Source organism: Perissodus microlepis, chromosome 17, assembly GCF_051167445.1.
Source record: "Perissodus microlepis isolate ML-2025 ecotype Zambia chromosome 17, ASM5116744v1, whole genome shotgun sequence".
NCBI classification, from domain to species: Eukaryota; Metazoa; Chordata; class Actinopteri; order Cichliformes; family Cichlidae; genus Perissodus; species Perissodus microlepis.
Window position 1 is genome coordinate 17,572,007 of NC_140477.1, and position 19,352 is coordinate 17,591,358.

General features: G+C 38.7%; 1 protein-coding gene across 4 annotated transcripts in view; it reads right to left on the reverse strand.

Moving 5' to 3' along the window:
- sfmbt2 (Scm like with four mbt domains 2) overlaps window positions 1-19,352 on the reverse strand; it is a 56,419-nt gene that overhangs the window by 17,208 nt on the left and 19,859 nt on the right. For all 4 annotated transcript variants that reach the window (XM_084909455.1, XM_084909452.1, XM_084909453.1 and 1 more), the window contains 8 exons: window positions 6,237-6,325; window positions 4,660-4,909; window positions 4,050-4,147; window positions 2,647-2,748; window positions 1,745-1,975; window positions 754-880; window positions 476-589; window positions 349-391 (listed from right to left, as the gene is read on the reverse strand). In XM_084909455.1, the coding sequence (XP_084765581.1) occupies window positions 349-391; window positions 476-589; window positions 754-880; window positions 1,745-1,975; window positions 2,647-2,748; window positions 4,050-4,147; window positions 4,660-4,909; window positions 6,237-6,325 (1,054 nt within the window). The remainder of the gene's footprint in view (window positions 1-348; window positions 392-475; window positions 590-753; window positions 881-1,744; window positions 1,976-2,646; window positions 2,749-4,049; window positions 4,148-4,659; window positions 4,910-6,236; window positions 6,326-19,352) is intronic.

Here is a 19,352-nt window from a genome sequence, read left to right on the forward strand (position 1 = left end):
TACTGATATCATAGTGATTGATTGTCTAGTTGTCCCACCTTTTGAACCAGACATCATGAGTGTGCAAAGCCCCCCCTCCCCAAAAATAAATCACACCCTGCTTCACCATACTTCTGCACCCTAATCTGGACTAAAACATAAAAATGTAACTCCATGTGGTATTTCTATTTGAAAGTAGTCGTAGAGGGTGATAGATCAACTAAGAAATAGGGTCATTTTCTTGGAAACTTCCGTGCAAACAGATGAGTCACCCATTAAAAGAATGTAAAACGCGGATACTGCGCCTGTCTTTGAGACAAAGTCTAAAGTCAGTTTTACTTTCAGTTTGTTTAATGTTGTGCTTCTTACTGTTTCTCTGGCTGGACCACTGCTATCTTCTTCTGCTTCTGGCCTGCAGAACGAACCAATGAGACTTTGTGTTAAGCTGTCACTGCATGGCAAATTTACATTTGTGTATATTTGTGTGTGTACGTACAGACAGGTTTGATTGGAGGGGTCAGAGGGTAAGCGTTGGCCTCGCACCAGCCGACAGGGAAGATGTCCATGGACTCGACATCCACGATGCACTCTGACAGAGGCTTCGGCACACCTGGAGATGGGCAGACAGCGGAGGGAAAGCAGGGGTGAGGGAACTGTCGCACATATACAAACTGCTGTTTTTTTTCTCTACCCCATCTTCACTCTGGGACACAGCAGGAGTCCCTGACACTTAATCCTCACTGCACGCACACACTCACACACAAACGTATGTACCTTCCAGTCGGAGCCACAGCAGGCGTCCTCTGACCTGTGTGACCTGAGCCACACACACCTCAGCCGGTCGGTGAGGGTTCACTGCCTCCAGCCACATGTCCTTGGCAAAGTCTCTGCTCTGCCATGTCTGAACGCACACACACGAGGGTAGGAGAGAGAGGGCTTATTTTACATTCAGAGCAGGGATCTAACCTGAGGTAACCTGAAGCCAGGTTCAGATTACAAGACCTTCAAACTGATTTAACCCTTATTTTCCACTTGAAGGACTTCAAACAAGGTGCTGTAACAGGGGTTTTGTAGGCTCATTGCATGTAACACAGTGTCAGATGGGTCTAATAAGTTCCTGTTTACAATATGTGTCTCACTGTAGAGTGTCAACTGTTATGTAAACCTGAAAAAGAATAAAACACTGATAAAATGCAGTTCATTCTTTGAGTGTTTCTGCTGTTTTCACAGTGTACTAACATAAATAAATATTTAAAAACAAGTTTTAAAAACGATATAAATGGGAAAGAATTGAAAGTACAGAATGTTTTGCATGCATCATCCAAATGCAAATATAGTTTTGTCTGTGTTGCTGGTGTCGTTTTTGCTTTTTAAACTTCACCAGAACAGAATAAAGTGGCAGACACTGCTCTCGATCATTTCATGCATTTTCTGCCTGGTGCACATTGTCGTGTGATTGGGACAGTGGGACATAGTGGGGGTAAAGACAATTACAGCAGTGAAAGTGCAGGCAATGGCTTTGCACTTCAGATCGCAACTTAAAAGAAGTGTTAAAAACCTCTGAGCTCGTTGGGACAGTGGGATTTAAAGCAGATGACATTTGAATAAAACCATAAAGCAGCACCAATTGTGTCTTCTGTCTCTGCTGCTACTATGCTATCCTGAAGTGTTGTGTTGTTTCAGTCTTCAATTTGGTTTTAAAATGTTTGCAGGAACCCTACTGAAAAGCAGTGTCCCAGTTTACATCTCTTCACCCCATACTTACATCAGGAAAGCAGGCGTCAGGAGCTGCTTCTGTCCCGCTCTGCTTCAGGTAATCAGCCCAGTCAAAGTCCTGGCCCTCGTAGGCCCGAGGCCTCTCCAGACCCACGCCGTTCTTCATACACCACTGGACAGGCAGGATGCCAGGCGAGTTGGCATGACACACCACAAAGTGTGGCTTGGCTTCAGCAGAGAGGTCATCCAACATCACCTTGAAGTAGAACTCATTGTAGACCTGAAGAGTAAACAGAGGGAGAACATTTAATCTCTTCCTAACACAATGATTTCAACACACGTGTAAAAGAGATTATAGACGACAAATTTACTCTCCATCTTTTAAATGCTTAGACAGAGCAAATTAAAAGAAAAAAGATTTCAAGTATGAAAGCATCCTTGGTAATGTACAATTATTCTTGTGCCACACTAGTCTGCCAGTGTTTTAAGCCGCTGGATCTACCCTGTGAAACAATAAAGGCCAACTAATTATAAAATTTAAAATCATAACATTGAGCACAGTATGTCCTATCTAAGCTGCTTTATCCTTTCCCCCTGCACGATGCTTTTCTTTGTGTTTAGTAAATTAGGAAGAAATGTGTTCATCATGGAACAATTTAATAAAATCCATTAAAAAAACGGTATTATATAGTTAGAATAACGTGCAAATGATTGGTAGTTTTACTGCTCAAAAATCAATTAATATTTTTAATTAATGTGTAAAACGGAAGAAAAAACCCAAATTCATGTCTAAGAAACGTTCCAGTTGATTCCAGTGGTGCAGAGGAAGGCCTCGTCCATGGAAAAACATTTAAAAAATCCAATGCTTCACTAATAACAGAAGCTGACGAATGCTCCGTTTTGTTTTTTTTAGATAAGCCATTGTTCTCAGAGCCTTTCTGCGCGACTCACCTTTGTGACAGAAACAGGGCAGATCTGGAGCTGCTCCCATGGAGAAACCATCTCCAGCTTCATACCCATCTTGAAGGAGTGCTTGGGCAGGTCTACATGGTCCTGACACAGTAAAGTCAAGATTTTTAGACAAATGTGCTCCACTTTTGATCACACACACACATGCACACACAAGTCCATGTAGGTCATTCAGACCCAGCTGGGTGGCCCTATAATGAATGAAGCACTCTGCGAGGCTTAATTCATGCTGCTGGCGATCATCATGATGAATTAAATATAATTTTTTGCCTCGCACATTGTTTTTCTAGCACCATGACACCTTTTTTACATTCAATTTGGTGTTGATAAGGTTGTGTTTCCTGTATTTCTTTGTTTTTTTTACCTTCTCTATTCCAACTGACTCAAAGTGTAATCAGTACATCCTGTATCACACGGTACTTTCTTGGTTTCACAAGAAAACACACTCAGACCTTCTTTGAAGGGTGTGTTTTCTATTGTATGTGATGACACACAATAAACTGTATTATGTAAGAAGGTTTTAGGTAATGCTGTGACTTTTTGCCTTTACTACGCTTATTCACTGAATGTGAGCAGGCTTCTATTTATTCCAGCCTTTCCGGTTGGTAGGACCGTGTCATGTGGGCTGCTTTGGTCATTTAAATCTCTTATTTCTAAGATTTTTCTTTCACACTTTTACTCATCTGTTATGTCCGTACTGGATTCATTTCAGTTTCTGCACCCTCTTACTTGTGCAGAGCTCTATCAAAACCTAACATTAGCTGCAGGCATCTGTGTCTATGCAGCAGGTGCTCAAGCACAGCATTAGGAGGACGTCATCCAACACAAAATCATTCCAGCTACACTCATAAACAGAGGAATGCAAAGAATCTTCCCTGTTAATAAATTACACTTCATTTCTGCATTGACTCATATTAAAAGCACAGTTTAACACTAAAGTTCTTGACCTTGAATAAGTTGGATTGGTTTGATCATAATTTGTTCTGGCTCTTCATCTCGAAAGTAAATTATTCCTTAAATATTTTTGTGAATGGAGATGGAAAATATTCAAATGATGTGGTGGAAAGAAGAGAGTTCAGCTGCTGCAGTTCCAATTAATCCACCCGTCCTCCTACTAAATGCTTTATTCGGTGCAGGGGGGGTCGGCTGAACATGAAAATGTTAAAGTTCCACAGATTTTTAATAACAGTTGAATAAATGGATGACTGAATACACAATTATTGAGATTTAATTGGCTTTCAAGGGCATTTCTTTTTTCCTGTAATTGGTACCAAGTAAGAAAACTTCCTGGAGATGTAAAATGAAGAGTTCCTATTCTTTCCTTATATCATAAATTAGCCATAGTTTACCTGGACCTGATCTTCCTGCAGGTCACGGAGACTCACCTTGAACACCTCCAGAGGTAATGGATTCTTCTGTCCATCGAGCTGAGCATCCTCTAGAGCCTGCTGCCAGTCGGAGGTGCTCTTCGTAGACCTGAGCTCTGCGCGACAGACATGAGATTCTTTTTTTCTCAATTCAACAACTTTTTTCTTCAATTTAAAAACACAGACACACAAAGTCAACTGTTTGACAACAGTTATAGATCATAATTAGTCTTTATGACTTTGTCTTTACAAAAAACGTATAAACTGTTTGATGATTTAAATATTAAACGTTTAAGGATTAACTTGTCTCCTAATTTCCGAGCAGGTGGTTGAACATTTAAACCCAGCATACCGCCTTGTCAGCATGAACCTTTACATCTTATGTTTTATAGAGCTTTAGGTAGTTCAAGCCCATTTTCTAAAGACATTTTATGAAGCAAAGTATTAACCAAGACAATAACAAGGACACACAGCATAGATAATATAATAATTTGTGATGAGAAAAAATGCCCAAAAACAAAAAACAAAATAAAAACAATGAGTATAATTAATTGGTATCTGGAAGTTATAATTTACTTGTAGATAAAAATGTAAAAGGTGAAAAAGTGCAAACTTATTAGACTCTCACCTGTTGGCGGTTCTAAGGTCAGGCAGTTTTCCTGGGCCCAGCCGAGGGGCCGGAGCCTGACGTCCAGATAGAACAGCCATGTGTCATGATCGTGGTACTCTTCAGAGAGGCCAGCATACCGCAGGCGGAGCCTCCCTCCAACGTTCTGGATGACTCGTACAGGCCAGTAAAGGTAAGGGTCTAAAAGGTCCTGAAGCTCCAACACCGATCCGTCGACAATCAGATCAACCGTGTTCTTGCCTCGTAGAGGCTAAAGGGGATGGACAGAGAAGAGTTTTCACTTATTAAATAAAATGAAAATAAAACACACTGGTCACAGAGATGCTATAAAGGCTAGCTTAATGATCAAATTAAACCTCAGTGGAAGGAGTTTGTGTGTTATCCTTATATTAAGATGAGAAAAAAGGAGAGAGGTATCTAAACAGGATGTTGAGCTTGAAAACGAAACAGTTTTAGGTTTAGATGATCACACCGGCATCCAGACCTGCTAATTATCCTGCTCTCACAGATGTCAAGAAGTACAACAAGAACTTGTTATTGAGTGTTAATTAGGATACAAATCTCAAAACTTGCCAAAACACTTTAATTTACCTGCTTTGACAAAGTGTTAGAGATGGTGCAAGTTTTTTTTTAAGTGTTTCTGTTGAATTGAATGGAATGAATTGCTTTGCTTTTATATTGCTGGGAGGTGCATTCACTTTGCTTTCTTCAGCTCAAGACAATAATTTGAGATTTTGAGAAATCTATTTAGACCTCACATAAAAATGATGTATGCTGATTAATATGTCAGATCATGTCTTGGAAAACGTGGTGGGTGGGGAGGTTTTAGGGTTTTTTTTTAACTTGATGGAGCTAAACAAATAAACACAATCAGCTAATTAAGTAGCCGACTTTCGATGAGTTTAACTAAATGTCCGTGTACATGTGCACATAAAGAAAGAAAACCCTCATATGTAGAAAGAGCTTCAATTTTCTCTCGTCTGCAGTAATGCTGCCATCACTCCAGAAATACCTGCAAATTTTATTGAACATCTTGAATTATTAATGACTTCTCCCCAATCTGTTACACTTGCAAAGCTATCCAGCGGACCTGACTGGACCATCTGGAGTTTGGCTAGCAGGATCTGAACTTATGTTCTTATGTTTGGCCTCTGCTTTATATCAGTCTTGCAGGTGCAGAATGCAAACATGCTCCACACTCTCACAGCTGATTTCTATTCTGTCACAAAACATAATCAAAAGAGGCCCGTTATTTTCATTTTAAACTTCATATTTTTACTCTTGGACTCCACCAGTTGCTTCTTATGATTCAGAGAGCAAAATAATTATTTAACTATCTCTGTATCTCTATTCTATCTCCAATCTCCACCTGCCTTTAAGCCTGTTCTTTCATCTGAGTTTGACTTTTAAACTAAAGATTTGTACAGAAAGGTGGGTAGGGCCTGAAATAACCATATTAGGGATCATTACATTTTTTCTTAAATTTGGAAAAAAAATTAAAATTGTAGAAAGTATAGGGTTAGGGTTAGTGTGTCATTGTGCTTCTCTTGTGTGTCATTGTCTGTGTAAACACACACCCCTTCCAGTAGGTTGGCCGGTGCCGTTCTGGCACCCGTCAGGTCCTGAATAAGGAACTCTGTCCAGTCACTGTGTTTCTCCTTGATGGCTGCAAAGAAACACAAACAAAAAGCCGACACTGAGGAAACATGCACACAACTGTGCAGTGGAAAGTGAGCACAAGGTGTGTTCTTGTATAGTGTTTAATTATTAAATGTGTGCAGAGCACCGTTAGATGTAGCCACCAGAGAACAGCATGCAGAGGAAGTGCATGCATACACTTGCAAATGCAAATGTTTCTGCTAATTCAGGTGTTTCAAGGCATAAAGCAGATGTGCAATATGTCACTAGGATGTTTGTGTGTTTGACTGATTTCAATAGTTATGCAAAACGAGTGACAAGAATATGTTTTTCTGCCTGGAAATGTCTCAAAAACTTCAATAGCCTCAATGTTTCTTAAGTCTGTCATGTGCAAAAGAGAAGTAAAGAAGACACCATATTTCATAAGCATTTGCAAAAATAAGCGCATAAAAATGAAAGACACTGACTAATGGCATACTCAGTGGTGTCGTTTCTGTAATAATGTGCAAAACAAGAGCTGCAAATCTGAGCAGAATAAATATAAATCTTTTAGTTCTGGCTCTTCATGGTGCTAAATGAGTATTTCTCTAGAGACAAATGGGAACAACCCCCCCCCCAAAAAAAAAAAAAAAACCCAAACTGGTTTTGGGATTAAAGTTCTTGACCTGGATGCTTGTAGCTTCCTCTGTGAGCAGCAGAATGATGCACGAAGTCAAAATGACTGTAAAGACTGAGGTCCTGCTGCCACAAGTTTGTTTCAGGTTTAATACCACAAATAAAAGTGGGACAAATCAGATCTCTAAGTGCAAGATTCAGAGTGTCTTTGAAAAAAAAAAAAGGAGCACAAATACACTAAAACCCTGGAAAAAAAACAAAAAAACAAAAACAACAAAAATGTCAGTTGTAGTATTAGTTAGCATTTAAAGTTCTGGTTTTGATGAGTCAAACTGAAATTAGACTTGAACCATCAAAATCAGATAGGGGAACTACATGTTACTTAACTCAAAGTGGTGATGAATACAACTGTCATTAGTCTGTGTTATGCACATAACTAGCATGGTACTGTTTTGAACTGTCTGGGTGCAAAAATGTGGATAGTTTCCATTTAATCGTGGAAAAAAAAACTAAAGCAATCCAACACAAAACCTTGCAACAAAGACTATCTGGATATAGAAACTGATTTGGGAAGGTTTTGATTCTGCTGTCACATGATTATTTGTTTAAAATTGTGACATAAATTCAAGCTCAATATCACAACCTTTAACAAGGTTTTGGATGTAAAGCTAGGCTGCTGTGTTAGACTGAATTAACTTTAACTGTGTGCACCGAATAAATTGGCTAAGCATAGCAAGAGAATAATACAGGTAATGTCAGTCATACACAGTCTTGAAAAGACTTTCATGGGTATGGCAAATCAAATCAAATGTACCTACAGAGCAGATTTAAATCGTTGCCTAGATTTTTTTGACTAAGCTAACAAAGCTGACTTTTAAAAAAACATGCAAGATTGATTATATAATTAAAACCATTTAATTAAAATAATAAAACTCTCAAATGCAAACAAAAAAATGTAAAAAAAAATAAATGTTTTAAGGTAGTTCATAAATGTGTAGCTGGAATGAAAACACTGGTGAAAAAAGGTGTTTTTATTCCAGTGCTATGGAACAAAAGCCCCAATGCAGCTTACCCACTGACCTCAATTGAGGTACAGTATACGCTGTTGATTTCTAGGAAAACCTGTGTCACAGTAACAGAAGAGTAGTTCTGTACTGTACGCATTCAGAGGACAACCACTGCCTGGCTTCACAGACATAATAAAAAGTTCTTATAACCTTTTTCCCTGTTTTGCTTGCGTCCATTAGTACCTTGCAGCAACTGCAGGAAATATACAAAGGATTTCAGAAAACCTGAGTATAGTCAGTTGCAGTCATCTAGTCCAGAAGATTTTAATGCAGTAATACCAGCGTCTATACCCTCAGGAAAGAGGATGTACCGGGAAAAAAGAAACAACCTTTTACCACTGAACTGATTTGTTTATCAAATGTCAGTTGAAATGACACTGGGCAGCATGTGTATGACTGTTGATTATTGACTGCCCTAAGCTGATAGTTATATCCAAGGTTGTTTGTCGTATTTAGTTCTCTGTAATTGAGTAATTAAAGGATTAATTTGCCTTCTGGGTCGCATTTCCTTTCTATCCATCTCCTTACTTTCTACTGGAATCATTATGTGTAACTATCCTCTCAAAAGATGACCCCATATCTGTGAACAACAGTTCTTTCTTGCCTTTTCCTAAAGAGAAAAAACTTTTCTTTCAAAAATGCAGAGGACCTAAATAGCAACTGAAAGATTAAATTAACTGTTTGGCTAATTAGAAGGAAAGGATGAGCCTGAAACATGTAAAACACAAATGAGGTCAATTTCAAATATGGATGCCAGTTTTGTGTAATCATGTCCACCTTCAACCAAAGACTGACTTATGTCAGATCTAAGAGGAGACAATAAAGACTGTTTTCCTTCAATAAAATGTTCAAAAATATGTAACTAAATATTTATTTTGCAAGTTTTTATTAATGCAAAGTAGGTTGTGTTTAATTAGATACTATTCACTTGCATTTTTTGACATTAAAACTATTTGTCTTAATGTAAGTAATCCTCCCTAGAGGTTTCATGGTGGCATCCATTCAAAGACCGTTCAAAGATTTCCCTTTGTAACATTCTTTGACTCCAATCTCAACAAAATAACAATTTTAAACTGGGCTTTTTACAATGTTCTGATGTTTGCTCTTGAAAAACATGCAAATTAGTATATATTTAAATAGATTTTTGTTTATTATACACGCAAAATGGCTTATTTGTATTTTTTTTTAAAAACCTTGATGCACACTATGTTTACTCAAGTTATTAAAAAGCACAAGTTTGTTATTTTTGCACTGCCAGCTTAAGAACTGCTTCTTTAACGTCGACCTGAAAGTAGGTGTGCTTGCTTTAAAACAATGGTTAACACATTAGAGGTGAATCCCCACAACGTTTCCGCAATAAAAATAGATCTGTGCCTGCACAGCATGTCTTCTATCAGCACACACAAATGCATACACTGATAGATGAATACACCACACTGACCAGAGCTTCAAAACCATGCTAACATGCCAAGTTAAAATGAATTTGCATGGGAACTTGTGGCTTTCGTATGCTTCCTGCTTCCCATAGTGGAACAGTGTTATATAATGCCTGCTTTGCTTTTCATTTGTTTTTGAGTCTTGATTAAAAAAAAAAAACAACCTAAAAAAAACCCTTCCTTTTCCCAAAACACAGAGCTTCCATTCAAATGAATTTTATGGATACATTTTTAATGTTTTTCCCGTTAGTCACTTACAGAAATAAAAGAAAAAACGCAGACACTTGTTGGAGTTACTGAAACATACCAAATGAGTCATAGTTGCAGAATGACTGCAATGTGCTGTGAGAACTGACATTCCTTGCAGCACTGATTAGCATCAAGCTGAAGTGAAAGAAGAAAAAATTGGTCCATACACTGAAACATGCCACTGCGCATGAAGGAAAATGGGTTGTGAAGTTAGCTTCTGTGGCAGTTCAGTGAAAGCATTGTTGCTGAATCATTTTTGTTTCTGTTATATCCAGGTTTTGTATCACCTCTGTCTTGTTATTCCTAAGTCAACATCAGCAGGAGAGTTTTAGACACAGTAGTTAAAGTTTGTTGGGGGCTTTTTTCCAGCAAAGAAAAACTTGGAGTCATGGTAAAAATAAAGTACACTCTCTGTCAGGTCAAAGGTTTTACTTATTAGGACACAATAAAAACAAAATCTGCGTCCTAAAATGAGGTAAATACAAGCTATGACCTGTAAGAATGAAACCAAACATGACATATTACAGTGCTGTTCTTTATTTCTCAAAAATAAAGCCAAAATGCAGAAGCAATGTGTGAAAACTCGCTGCACCCCATGATTTAGCAGTTTGTAGAGAGACTTTAAGCAGCAGTTACTTGAAGTAACTGCTTTCTGTATGACTATCGATCTCTCGCATCTTTGTTCAGGACTTTTGACCAACTCTTCTTTAAAACACTGTTTCAGGTTTGCAGGCATTTGTTTGTGCACAGCTCTCTTTTGATCCCGCCACTACATTTCAATCAGGTTGAGGTCTGGACTTTGATTTGGTCATTTCAGCACTCTGCTTCTTCTCATTTTCAGTCATTCTGTTCTAAATTCACTGCTGTGCTGGGGATCATTGGATCAGTGATCAAGAAGTGCAAACACAAAATTACCATCAGAATCATGAAGCGTACACACTGCTCTATTTTATTTTCACCACTGTATCTATGCTAGTAAATCAGAGTCATTCTGAGACAACAGGCATGTGTGATCTGCATACCACCAACCCCCCGATTCTCTATACAATATAATTACCCCTGAGTCTTCAACAAAAAGAAGCAAACAGGTGGGGGACCTACACACATTTATTTAAAAGTAAAAATTTTCAGCATCTGTTGGATAGAAATGAGAGTTTAAGTGATGACCTCCAACAGTTTTATGTGCAATTTATAAATAAATCTTTTGTGATAAGGTGAGACGAGATAACAAACACTGGAATATATTTAAATTAAAAGGGTAAAGTCTACATCTACATATTGTTTTATTTACTTGCAATTTGCTTCCGTCCATGTTATTATTGTTGATATTATTGTTGTTATTATTATTGTTATTATTACTACTACTGCTCCTACTACTAATATTATTAACACTATTATGAGTAGCAGTAGTAGTGGTAGCATTCATTTTGGAAAAGTGTTTTCTAGCATAGCCAGCCCTTCCTTTATTTGTACATATAGCCAGAGGGACTTCTACATTTGTTTATAAAGTACGAATAAATTTACGTATGAAAATCACTGATTTGCATTTGAAACATTTGGATGCATGATTTAGGCTTGTGTTTCTAGAGAGCCATCGTCCTGCCGCACAACCCAATTCTTACCGGTCAGACAGGTGGTCTCTAATACTTTGCTAAACAGAGGTTTTCGTGGTTGATTCAGTGACTGCGAGGTGCCAACGTCCTGTGGCTGCACAACAAGCCAAAATCATCACCCTTCCACCACCGTGCTGACAGCTGCTATGAGGAGATTTCACTGATGTGCTATACTTTGTTTCCACCAAACGTAACCCTGAACATTTTACGTCTTTACTTTGGTCTCATCTGTTATGGTTTTGTCGAGATCTAACTAGACTTCTTGTTTTGTTTAGTTTTAGAGAGAAGACACTTTCTCCTGACAGCCCTTGCAAACAAGCCATACATACATTTTTCTGAACTTTAACATTTAACATGATGGCGTAGGCCTCTAGAGCTTGAGATGTTGCTCTTAGGTTTATTAGTGTTTTCTCTGAGCATTGCACGGCCTGACCTTGGGGTGAATTTGCTGAGATGACCAGTCCTGGGAAGCTTGGGAACCCTCTTGAATGTTTTCCACTTGTGAATAATCTTTCTGACTGCAGAATGATGGAATTCAAATTGTTTAGAAATAGCCTTACATCTGTTCCCAGGCTGATGGGCAGTTGCTTCACTGAGATTATTGCTGCTGTCTTTCCTTCTTGGCGATATGTTAACACAAATCTGAAAGCTCCAGACCAGCAAAACTTCGGCTAATAGAGATGCTCACATCTGCTGATGATCCATTAATCAAGTCAATCAAGTTTGATTAGCAGAGCATAGCTGATTCCTACCCTCTTAATTTCAATGGAAGCAGTAAAGGTGGACTGGGTTTTTCACATACTGCTTCTGCATTTCAGTTAAATTTCTGTTAAATAAATAATTACACAGTGTAAAATATCATGTTTTGTAGTTCAGCTAAGATTGTACCTACCTAGTTTTAAGACCTGCTAAGCATCCAGAAACATTACAAAAACAAAAACAGAGACATGCTACACTCTTTTCACACTCTTTCCCCCAAATAGCCAATCATTTCCTGCACACAGGTAAATCAGAAAAAAAAAAGGGCCAATTACATCAGATTCAAAACAGTTACAGCGATGTGGTGGTGGATATCGTAAACAGGTAGGTGAGTGTCCTTATTGTTTTTCTTCTACCACTCCATCCACTGCTCGGTGCTCCAGAGGGATGAGTCAGAGTTGTTGATTGTCACAGCAATTTCAACTAACAAGTGAAATCATAATACTGTAAAACATTGTGCATGTTTAGTAGAGGTATAATTTGAGGATAAGCTTTCTAAATCTTCTTTCAGAGCGTATTCATCAGATTTGAGTGTTAACTCTTTATATACAGCGTTTGTGCTCAGGTGACCACAAAGTTATATTGTTTTCAAGTGTTCAGTGAGAAGGGCGCTACAAGTATTTCTAGATATCCAATTCAGACGGCTGCCAAGCGGTAATGTTTGCTTCTGCGTGTAATTTAGTTAAACCGAGACTAAATTTTGCCACAGCATTATTTGAAGATCAAGTAAAAAGAATGTGTTTGTATTTGTTCTGTCATGAGTTTGTTCAAGTAACTCAGTTTTTGTTTTTCTGTTTCAGACCTCATGTCTTCTTTTAAAGTCTCAACTTTCATCTTTTTCACACCTATTAGTCGAGTCAAATTCATGTGAGGATATTCCCCCCCCCCCCCCCCCCCCGCAGGTATAAGTTTCTGGTCAGAAGCCTCTTATGAAGGATTAAAAATGGAGCAATTAAAGTTTCTGATAGGAAATTGATATGATCACACGACTGCCATGTTCTTAGGAAATTAAATATACTAAGATTTGATCATTTTATTACATTTGCTAATCTTTAAGTCAATTATAAATGCTACCTCGGGTGCCCGGCAACCTTGTAAGTCTACTTAACTTTGGGCTCAGCAGCACACAGAGCATCTAGTGGGAACATTAAGGTGCCATTATGTAAAAAAAAAAAAAGATCATTTGGGCAAACAAGATGTTCCTTATCTGAAGGACACAATCTGCATCCTGACTGGGATCATTCATGCAGTCATGAATGATGTCCAGCTTCTGGACCTGTGGAGCGTCATTCTCTGAGTTTGTGCCTTCTAGTGTTTTTTCTGTCGTCATTTTGTGTTAAGTTCTGAGTCTTAAAATAACACATGCCTCCATTTTTAATGTTTGCTTGTTGAAAGCACTTCTGTAGTATTCTTTGGAATCTGATTAATCTCATCATGTCCCGTAGAGGGACAGGAGAGCGTTTCCTCTCTTTTTGTGTTTTACATGCAAAGATTTTATTAAAACAACTTGTTCACAGTTTAAACAGCTAAAATTTCCCGTAAACGAGTGAAACAGCAGAGAGTCTGTTTTCAGCTCTTGCAGGCCTGATATTCTCATATTTCTTCTTTTAATTTTTAATGTGTGCTTTTTGTTTTTTTAGGTGCAACTTTTCTTTTACCCTTCACTGTTTTGCTCTGCAGATGTTTACTACAACGGTAGTGTTGTTGATGTAATCAACAGAGTGAGACGTTGTGGCTTTTAAGACAAGAAAAAAATATGTTCACCCATTGCACACATAGATCGAAATGTTCCCACAGACCTTCTCAATATGGGAGAGGACTGTCAATCTCTCATTAACTAAAGTCTAAATCTTTCTTCACTTTCCTCTCATTGAACATTGTGTAGTTCTTTAGAAAAAGCCCTCGTTCAGCCCTCGCTACTGTTTGGAAACGTGCTTCGAACAACAGAGGTTAGCTCCATGAGGGCTCTGAATTTTAAATAGATAATTGACTTGTGAGCCCAAGTCAATAAATCCTCTCCTGGTTTTGCACTCCAGAGGTCCGGCCTGAATCAAATCAACAACCCTGGAACTTTCTGACAAATGAATCAATGGGTCAGGAGGAGCAGCTTCCCTGTGCGTGAACAGTGAACATGTGTGCAGCCTCTCTCCTTACCTGCCTAATAATAGTGTTTTCTTCTCTTGCTGCTGCTGGAGGTTTGCAATGACAAACATAAACACACACAGCGGCTGAATGCACTCCTCTGTTGATCTCAGGTGGTGCAGAAATAGATAAACTATTTTTACAGATCCTACTGAGATTAGTCATGAAGCCATTTAAAGCTCAGCCGGAGCTGCAGAAGCTGAAAGGCGCAAACTTCACCCTCCTTCGCCCTTAGTCCTCTCTCACCTCCCCCCTTCCACACCCAGCTTGCAGTTTCATTATACTCTAACGCTTTGTATACAAATAATTATTTATTTTTGCTTGCTTTCCATCCCAAAGGCAGCAGACACAGAGAGGTGAAAGCCCGAGTTTCACACAACAATAAGTGCATAATTAACCTTGCGGGAGGAGATCCTCAAAACACACCCCTCCTCCTCCCTCATGCCACTACATATCTCAGCACCAACCCCCTCCTACCCTCTCTCTTTCTCTCCCTTAGAGGCCTAGCTGGCTGAAGTCTCCAAGCAACTATCTAGCTTTAAAAAAAAAAGAAGAAGCAAAAACAAATATGAATATGAAATGTGATATTTGCATCCGCTCATCTCTGTAAACAAACCAGCCTCTGTGCACAGGGCTCATTTAAAAGCTTTACTTTGGCTAATCAATGTTATATTTAAGGAAGAGAGACGGTTTCTGCATTTTCAGCTGCAATCGCAGCAGTGCAACAGATTCTAATCAGAGTTAATGGGAGCAAATTACACGCGATTCCCCCCTCCTGTCCTATCCACTCATTATGCACTGGCATGGAGATGTGCAGCCCTCAAAGCACACGACAATTCAACTTCCAGTGTAACCGACGGGCTCTCCAAACAGGCCATAATGACCACAGCGAACGGGCACACGTGAAGTGGCACGCAGCGTAATTTGAGTGTTTATCGAGAGACGTATTGCTGTCGTGCTTGGCCGGCCAGTTTCAGGCGCCATATTATTAACATTTTTATTGACCTATTCATGGCAGCGGAGGGGATATTAAAGCAATTTGTGTAAATATGATTACCTTAGCGGTAAGCAGTAAGAGCCCCACAGGAGCCGGACACATACAGTAAAGATATGTCCGTGCGCGCGCGTGTGTGTTTGTAACTGTGTGCTTCAGTTTTGCTGTAAACTGCTTTTAACACTGTGCTCTAATTCATGAAAAACCACCTAGTCTCAGAGTGCTTATGGAAATGCAGTCTAATCATGCAGAAAGCAAATAAACACAAATTAGCTTTTCTATAATTTATAAGAGAAACACACACAGACACACACACGCGCGCAACTGTTGTAAGCTTATGCAAATCTGGAGGTTACAGCAGGGAGCCGTGGTGAAGTATCTATCTGACTTCAGCCACCTTGTTTTACAGGAATTTTACTCCTGCTGGATTTCAGTATAAGGCCGGAGTTTGTCAGACATCACAAGATTAGTCATTTATTTCGAGTTAACATGAACCGTGAGAGATGTTTTACTGGTGCGTTTTATAAATTCTTTCCAGTCGTATGACATCAAATGATAGCGCTTTTTTTCCCCTGCCAAGCCCAGCCCGTTAAAAATCACTGCCTCCACATCCGTTTCAATGTGGGGAAAAAACAAAACAAAAAACAAACATTGTTTCATATTTTATTATCATTTCTATAACTGTAGGATAACCTGCAGAACTTCAAGCTGTTTTGAGTATTTGTGATTTAATGCACAGAATTTGTATTTGTTGCTTTTTGTCTGCTCCTCCTGCACTTTTCCTCCCTTCTGCTTCGCTTTTAATTTTCCTTTTTGATTGTTTAAGGGGAAAGCTTACATCAAATCACATCCGTATCTAGGGCACTTTGTACAGCTCTTCTAATCTCGTTTTTACCTATCTGGATAAAAGAGTTAGTGGAAAGAAAAGCTCAGTAACTGTTTTCCTTGTGAATCTGTTCTTTAAAGTCAAAAAATAAATAAACAAAAATAAAAACATTCAGTTGTAAAAAGTAAATTTTTAGGTGTTGAGCTCACAGTGAAGCAAAACAACCAACTGTAAACCATCATCTTCAACTTTCAGAAACTGAAATGTACTATTTGTTACCATTTTGTAAGGTTGTATAGACAAACTGATGATTCAAAAACTTAAAAAGGATCTGTTTTCTTAATCGGTACAATAAACTATTTTGGGATCTTTAATGAAAGCAAAGTATTTTTGAGTGGTAGCAAAGCAAAGCAAACCCAATCAGTCAGCTGTCCTTTGCATTTTTCTCCCCACAATGCAATTGTAAGCCTGAATGCAGCCTCTTACAACACGACAATACAACTGACACAAAGACACACACACAGCGAGGAAAACAGGTCTATCTCAGAGCGTCATCTCCAGCCGGCTCAGGCAGGAAGCAGTGTGGTGAATTCAATATGCAAATGATCTCCATCAGGATTTGTTCAGCAAGCAGCTACCTTCCCACATAACTAAACTTGTTATGTACAAGGCTTTTTATGTGAATGGATAAATGTATACTCACATAACACATGCGGACACACGAACATGCACATGCACTCACACAGAATTACATACATGCACATGAGACAATGAGTTCACAGGAGCAGCTCGACTGCCTGAACAGGCCTCGTTTTCTCACTCTGACCCCAAAGCTTCAAAAAGAGTGAAACTTTCACATGTGTCTATTGTGGTCTCAATTATACTCTCACTGTCTTCATGCACTAATTTGTCGGCTCACCTGCAGACGTGACAGAAAAAAAGTTCTACATTTACCTGTCAAGACTTTGCTTCTGCTCCTCTTGCGATATCCTGCCTTTAAAACTAGCATGAGCCTTTTAATTGGAGCAAAATTTCCAAATGAAATGTGTTTGTTTGTAATTTAGCACGACGCAGCTAATTATAAGCTGATTTTCCAACAGCGGGAGCGGAAGTAGGACATTACAGGCGAAGTGGAAAGAAACAGTTCACCCCTCTTACACTGTCTTTGAGATGACTTTTTTATTTCTAGAAATAAGCAAATTATGGGAGAGAAGTGCTCGCAGCGCTGCACGCTCGTTCGCTGTTCTTTCAAAAAAAAAAAAAGAAGAAAAGAAGATGCTGATTAAAATAGCTGCTGATTTTAGGAGCACATTAGTTAGCAAAGGAGCATTTCAAGTGAAGGACTGTGTATGTGTGCAAGTTTCATGACTGAATAAGCAAGTTTGACAAGGGATTAAGGTGTGTTTGTTAGATGTGGTTTGTCCAAGCAAATCAAATATGTAAATGAACTGGTATTCAGGTTTTTCACAACCTGGAAACAAACTAAGGTGAAACAGTTTTCTGAGGGAGTCCTGAATTGTAGAAGTGAGCCTCATGTGGGAGATTTTACAAACGACTGTGCTCCTGCTTAATGTAGGCCAGCAGCACCAGTCAGGCAATCAGGAGGAGTCATTGTGAAACTCTGAAGAGAGCAGAGCAGAAAAAGGAAAATCACAGCCACATTTTAAATCTCATCTTAAAGCTTTTTACGTAAAAGCCTTTCCCTGTGCTTGAACTGTTCTCTGTAATAATGAAACCTTCAAAATGTACAAATTTAACAGTCTCCTGAGATGCTGCGTTTCCTGGAGCCATCACTGGTTCAGAGATCTGAAGTAAAATTCCTGCTTCCGTAAGGACTGTTTCACCCAAACTATGCCAGATATCTGCCTGTGTCATACTATTCAGACATAACACAAGATCTGTGTTATAAAGGTTAATCGATAACATAAATGAGCCTTTACACACTCTTCATTCTAAATACAAGCATTATCCACGCATTCTGGCACCTCTGAAGATGAATGGAAACATTTTATTTCTAGTTTTATTTATTTAAACGGACAAACTAACCCTTTAAGGCAGGGGGTTTCCAAATGAGGTCTGTAACACATAGCCAAGGGCAAATAAACCAAATAATCTGCAAATGTGCTGTGATATTAAAAGAGTCCATATCATACATATCTACCAATGCCTGCAAACAAAGCCACATTATTGTGTGCTTTACTCCCACCCACTTTATCTGTGTGCAAACAGAAGCTCTGATATGACTGTGACACATCATGTCACATGAGTATATAAGCTGAAAAGGTATAAAATACATACAGTTCCAGTGGCATCTACAAGTACACATAGCATGTAAGCATATGCTTAACCTGTTTCAGGATTATGAGGTGATTCCTGGAAAACCTGAAAAAAAAAAACCCTGTATTTAAAGGGCAGCACTAAGCCACTACAGTGTTACTTAAGAAGAGCGTGCAAAACCATGAAAAGCTTCCAAACTACTATTACAGATCCTGCAGAGAGACCGTTCTGCTCCATGCTTCAATATGCACAGTTTTAAGAAGAATCATGAGTCTGAGTGCACACTGAGCATTTGTTTGTCTTTTCAGAAAGACATGAACACAAGCTTGCCGTTTCTAAATATAAAACCTGCAGTTAACCTGAGAGGTTAATGCACAAGAAATGCATTACTCATTACTTAAACCACAGCCTGCAGCCTATCTGCATCGAAGAGCAAACACGTTTAAAAAAAACACACTTTGAAATCTGTAAAGAATAAAAATATTGCTTAAAAATTTTCAAAGAGCGGTCCTCCACTGAGCCCTAATTAATGTATGTGGCATAATAAGCCAACTGACTTCAAACTATCTGAACTATGACAGCAAACCAAAGTGAGCACCTTGCATCAGTGCAAGCAGTTTAGAAAATGGATAATACACACAACAAAATGCAATTCACAAGCAAGAGAGCAAAGATTAAAAGAAGCTCAAAAGCCAAAAGTTACACCAAGGATAAAAACAACTTGCTTATCAATTTGAAACAGAGCCATGCTAGACTCAACGATACAACACAGCATCACTCGACAGTTAAAAACAAAACAAAAAATACCCTAAAATTAAAAAAAGCTACACTTCACTGAGCAACCTAAGAGCTTTTTTCTCTCTTTTATGAGGCCTACTGTCTTTATTTTAAAAACTACTGTTCCTGGGTCAATATACACACACACGGCTTGATCCTTTTAGCAGTCATCCTGTAACATGTACAAATAAAGACCTGATGCATAAAAAGCACTTGATATATAAGACTTGATATATATTTTATAACAACTTCCAACCAAATCACAAGCAGAGAAAAAGGCTTCATCCTCACAGCCTTACT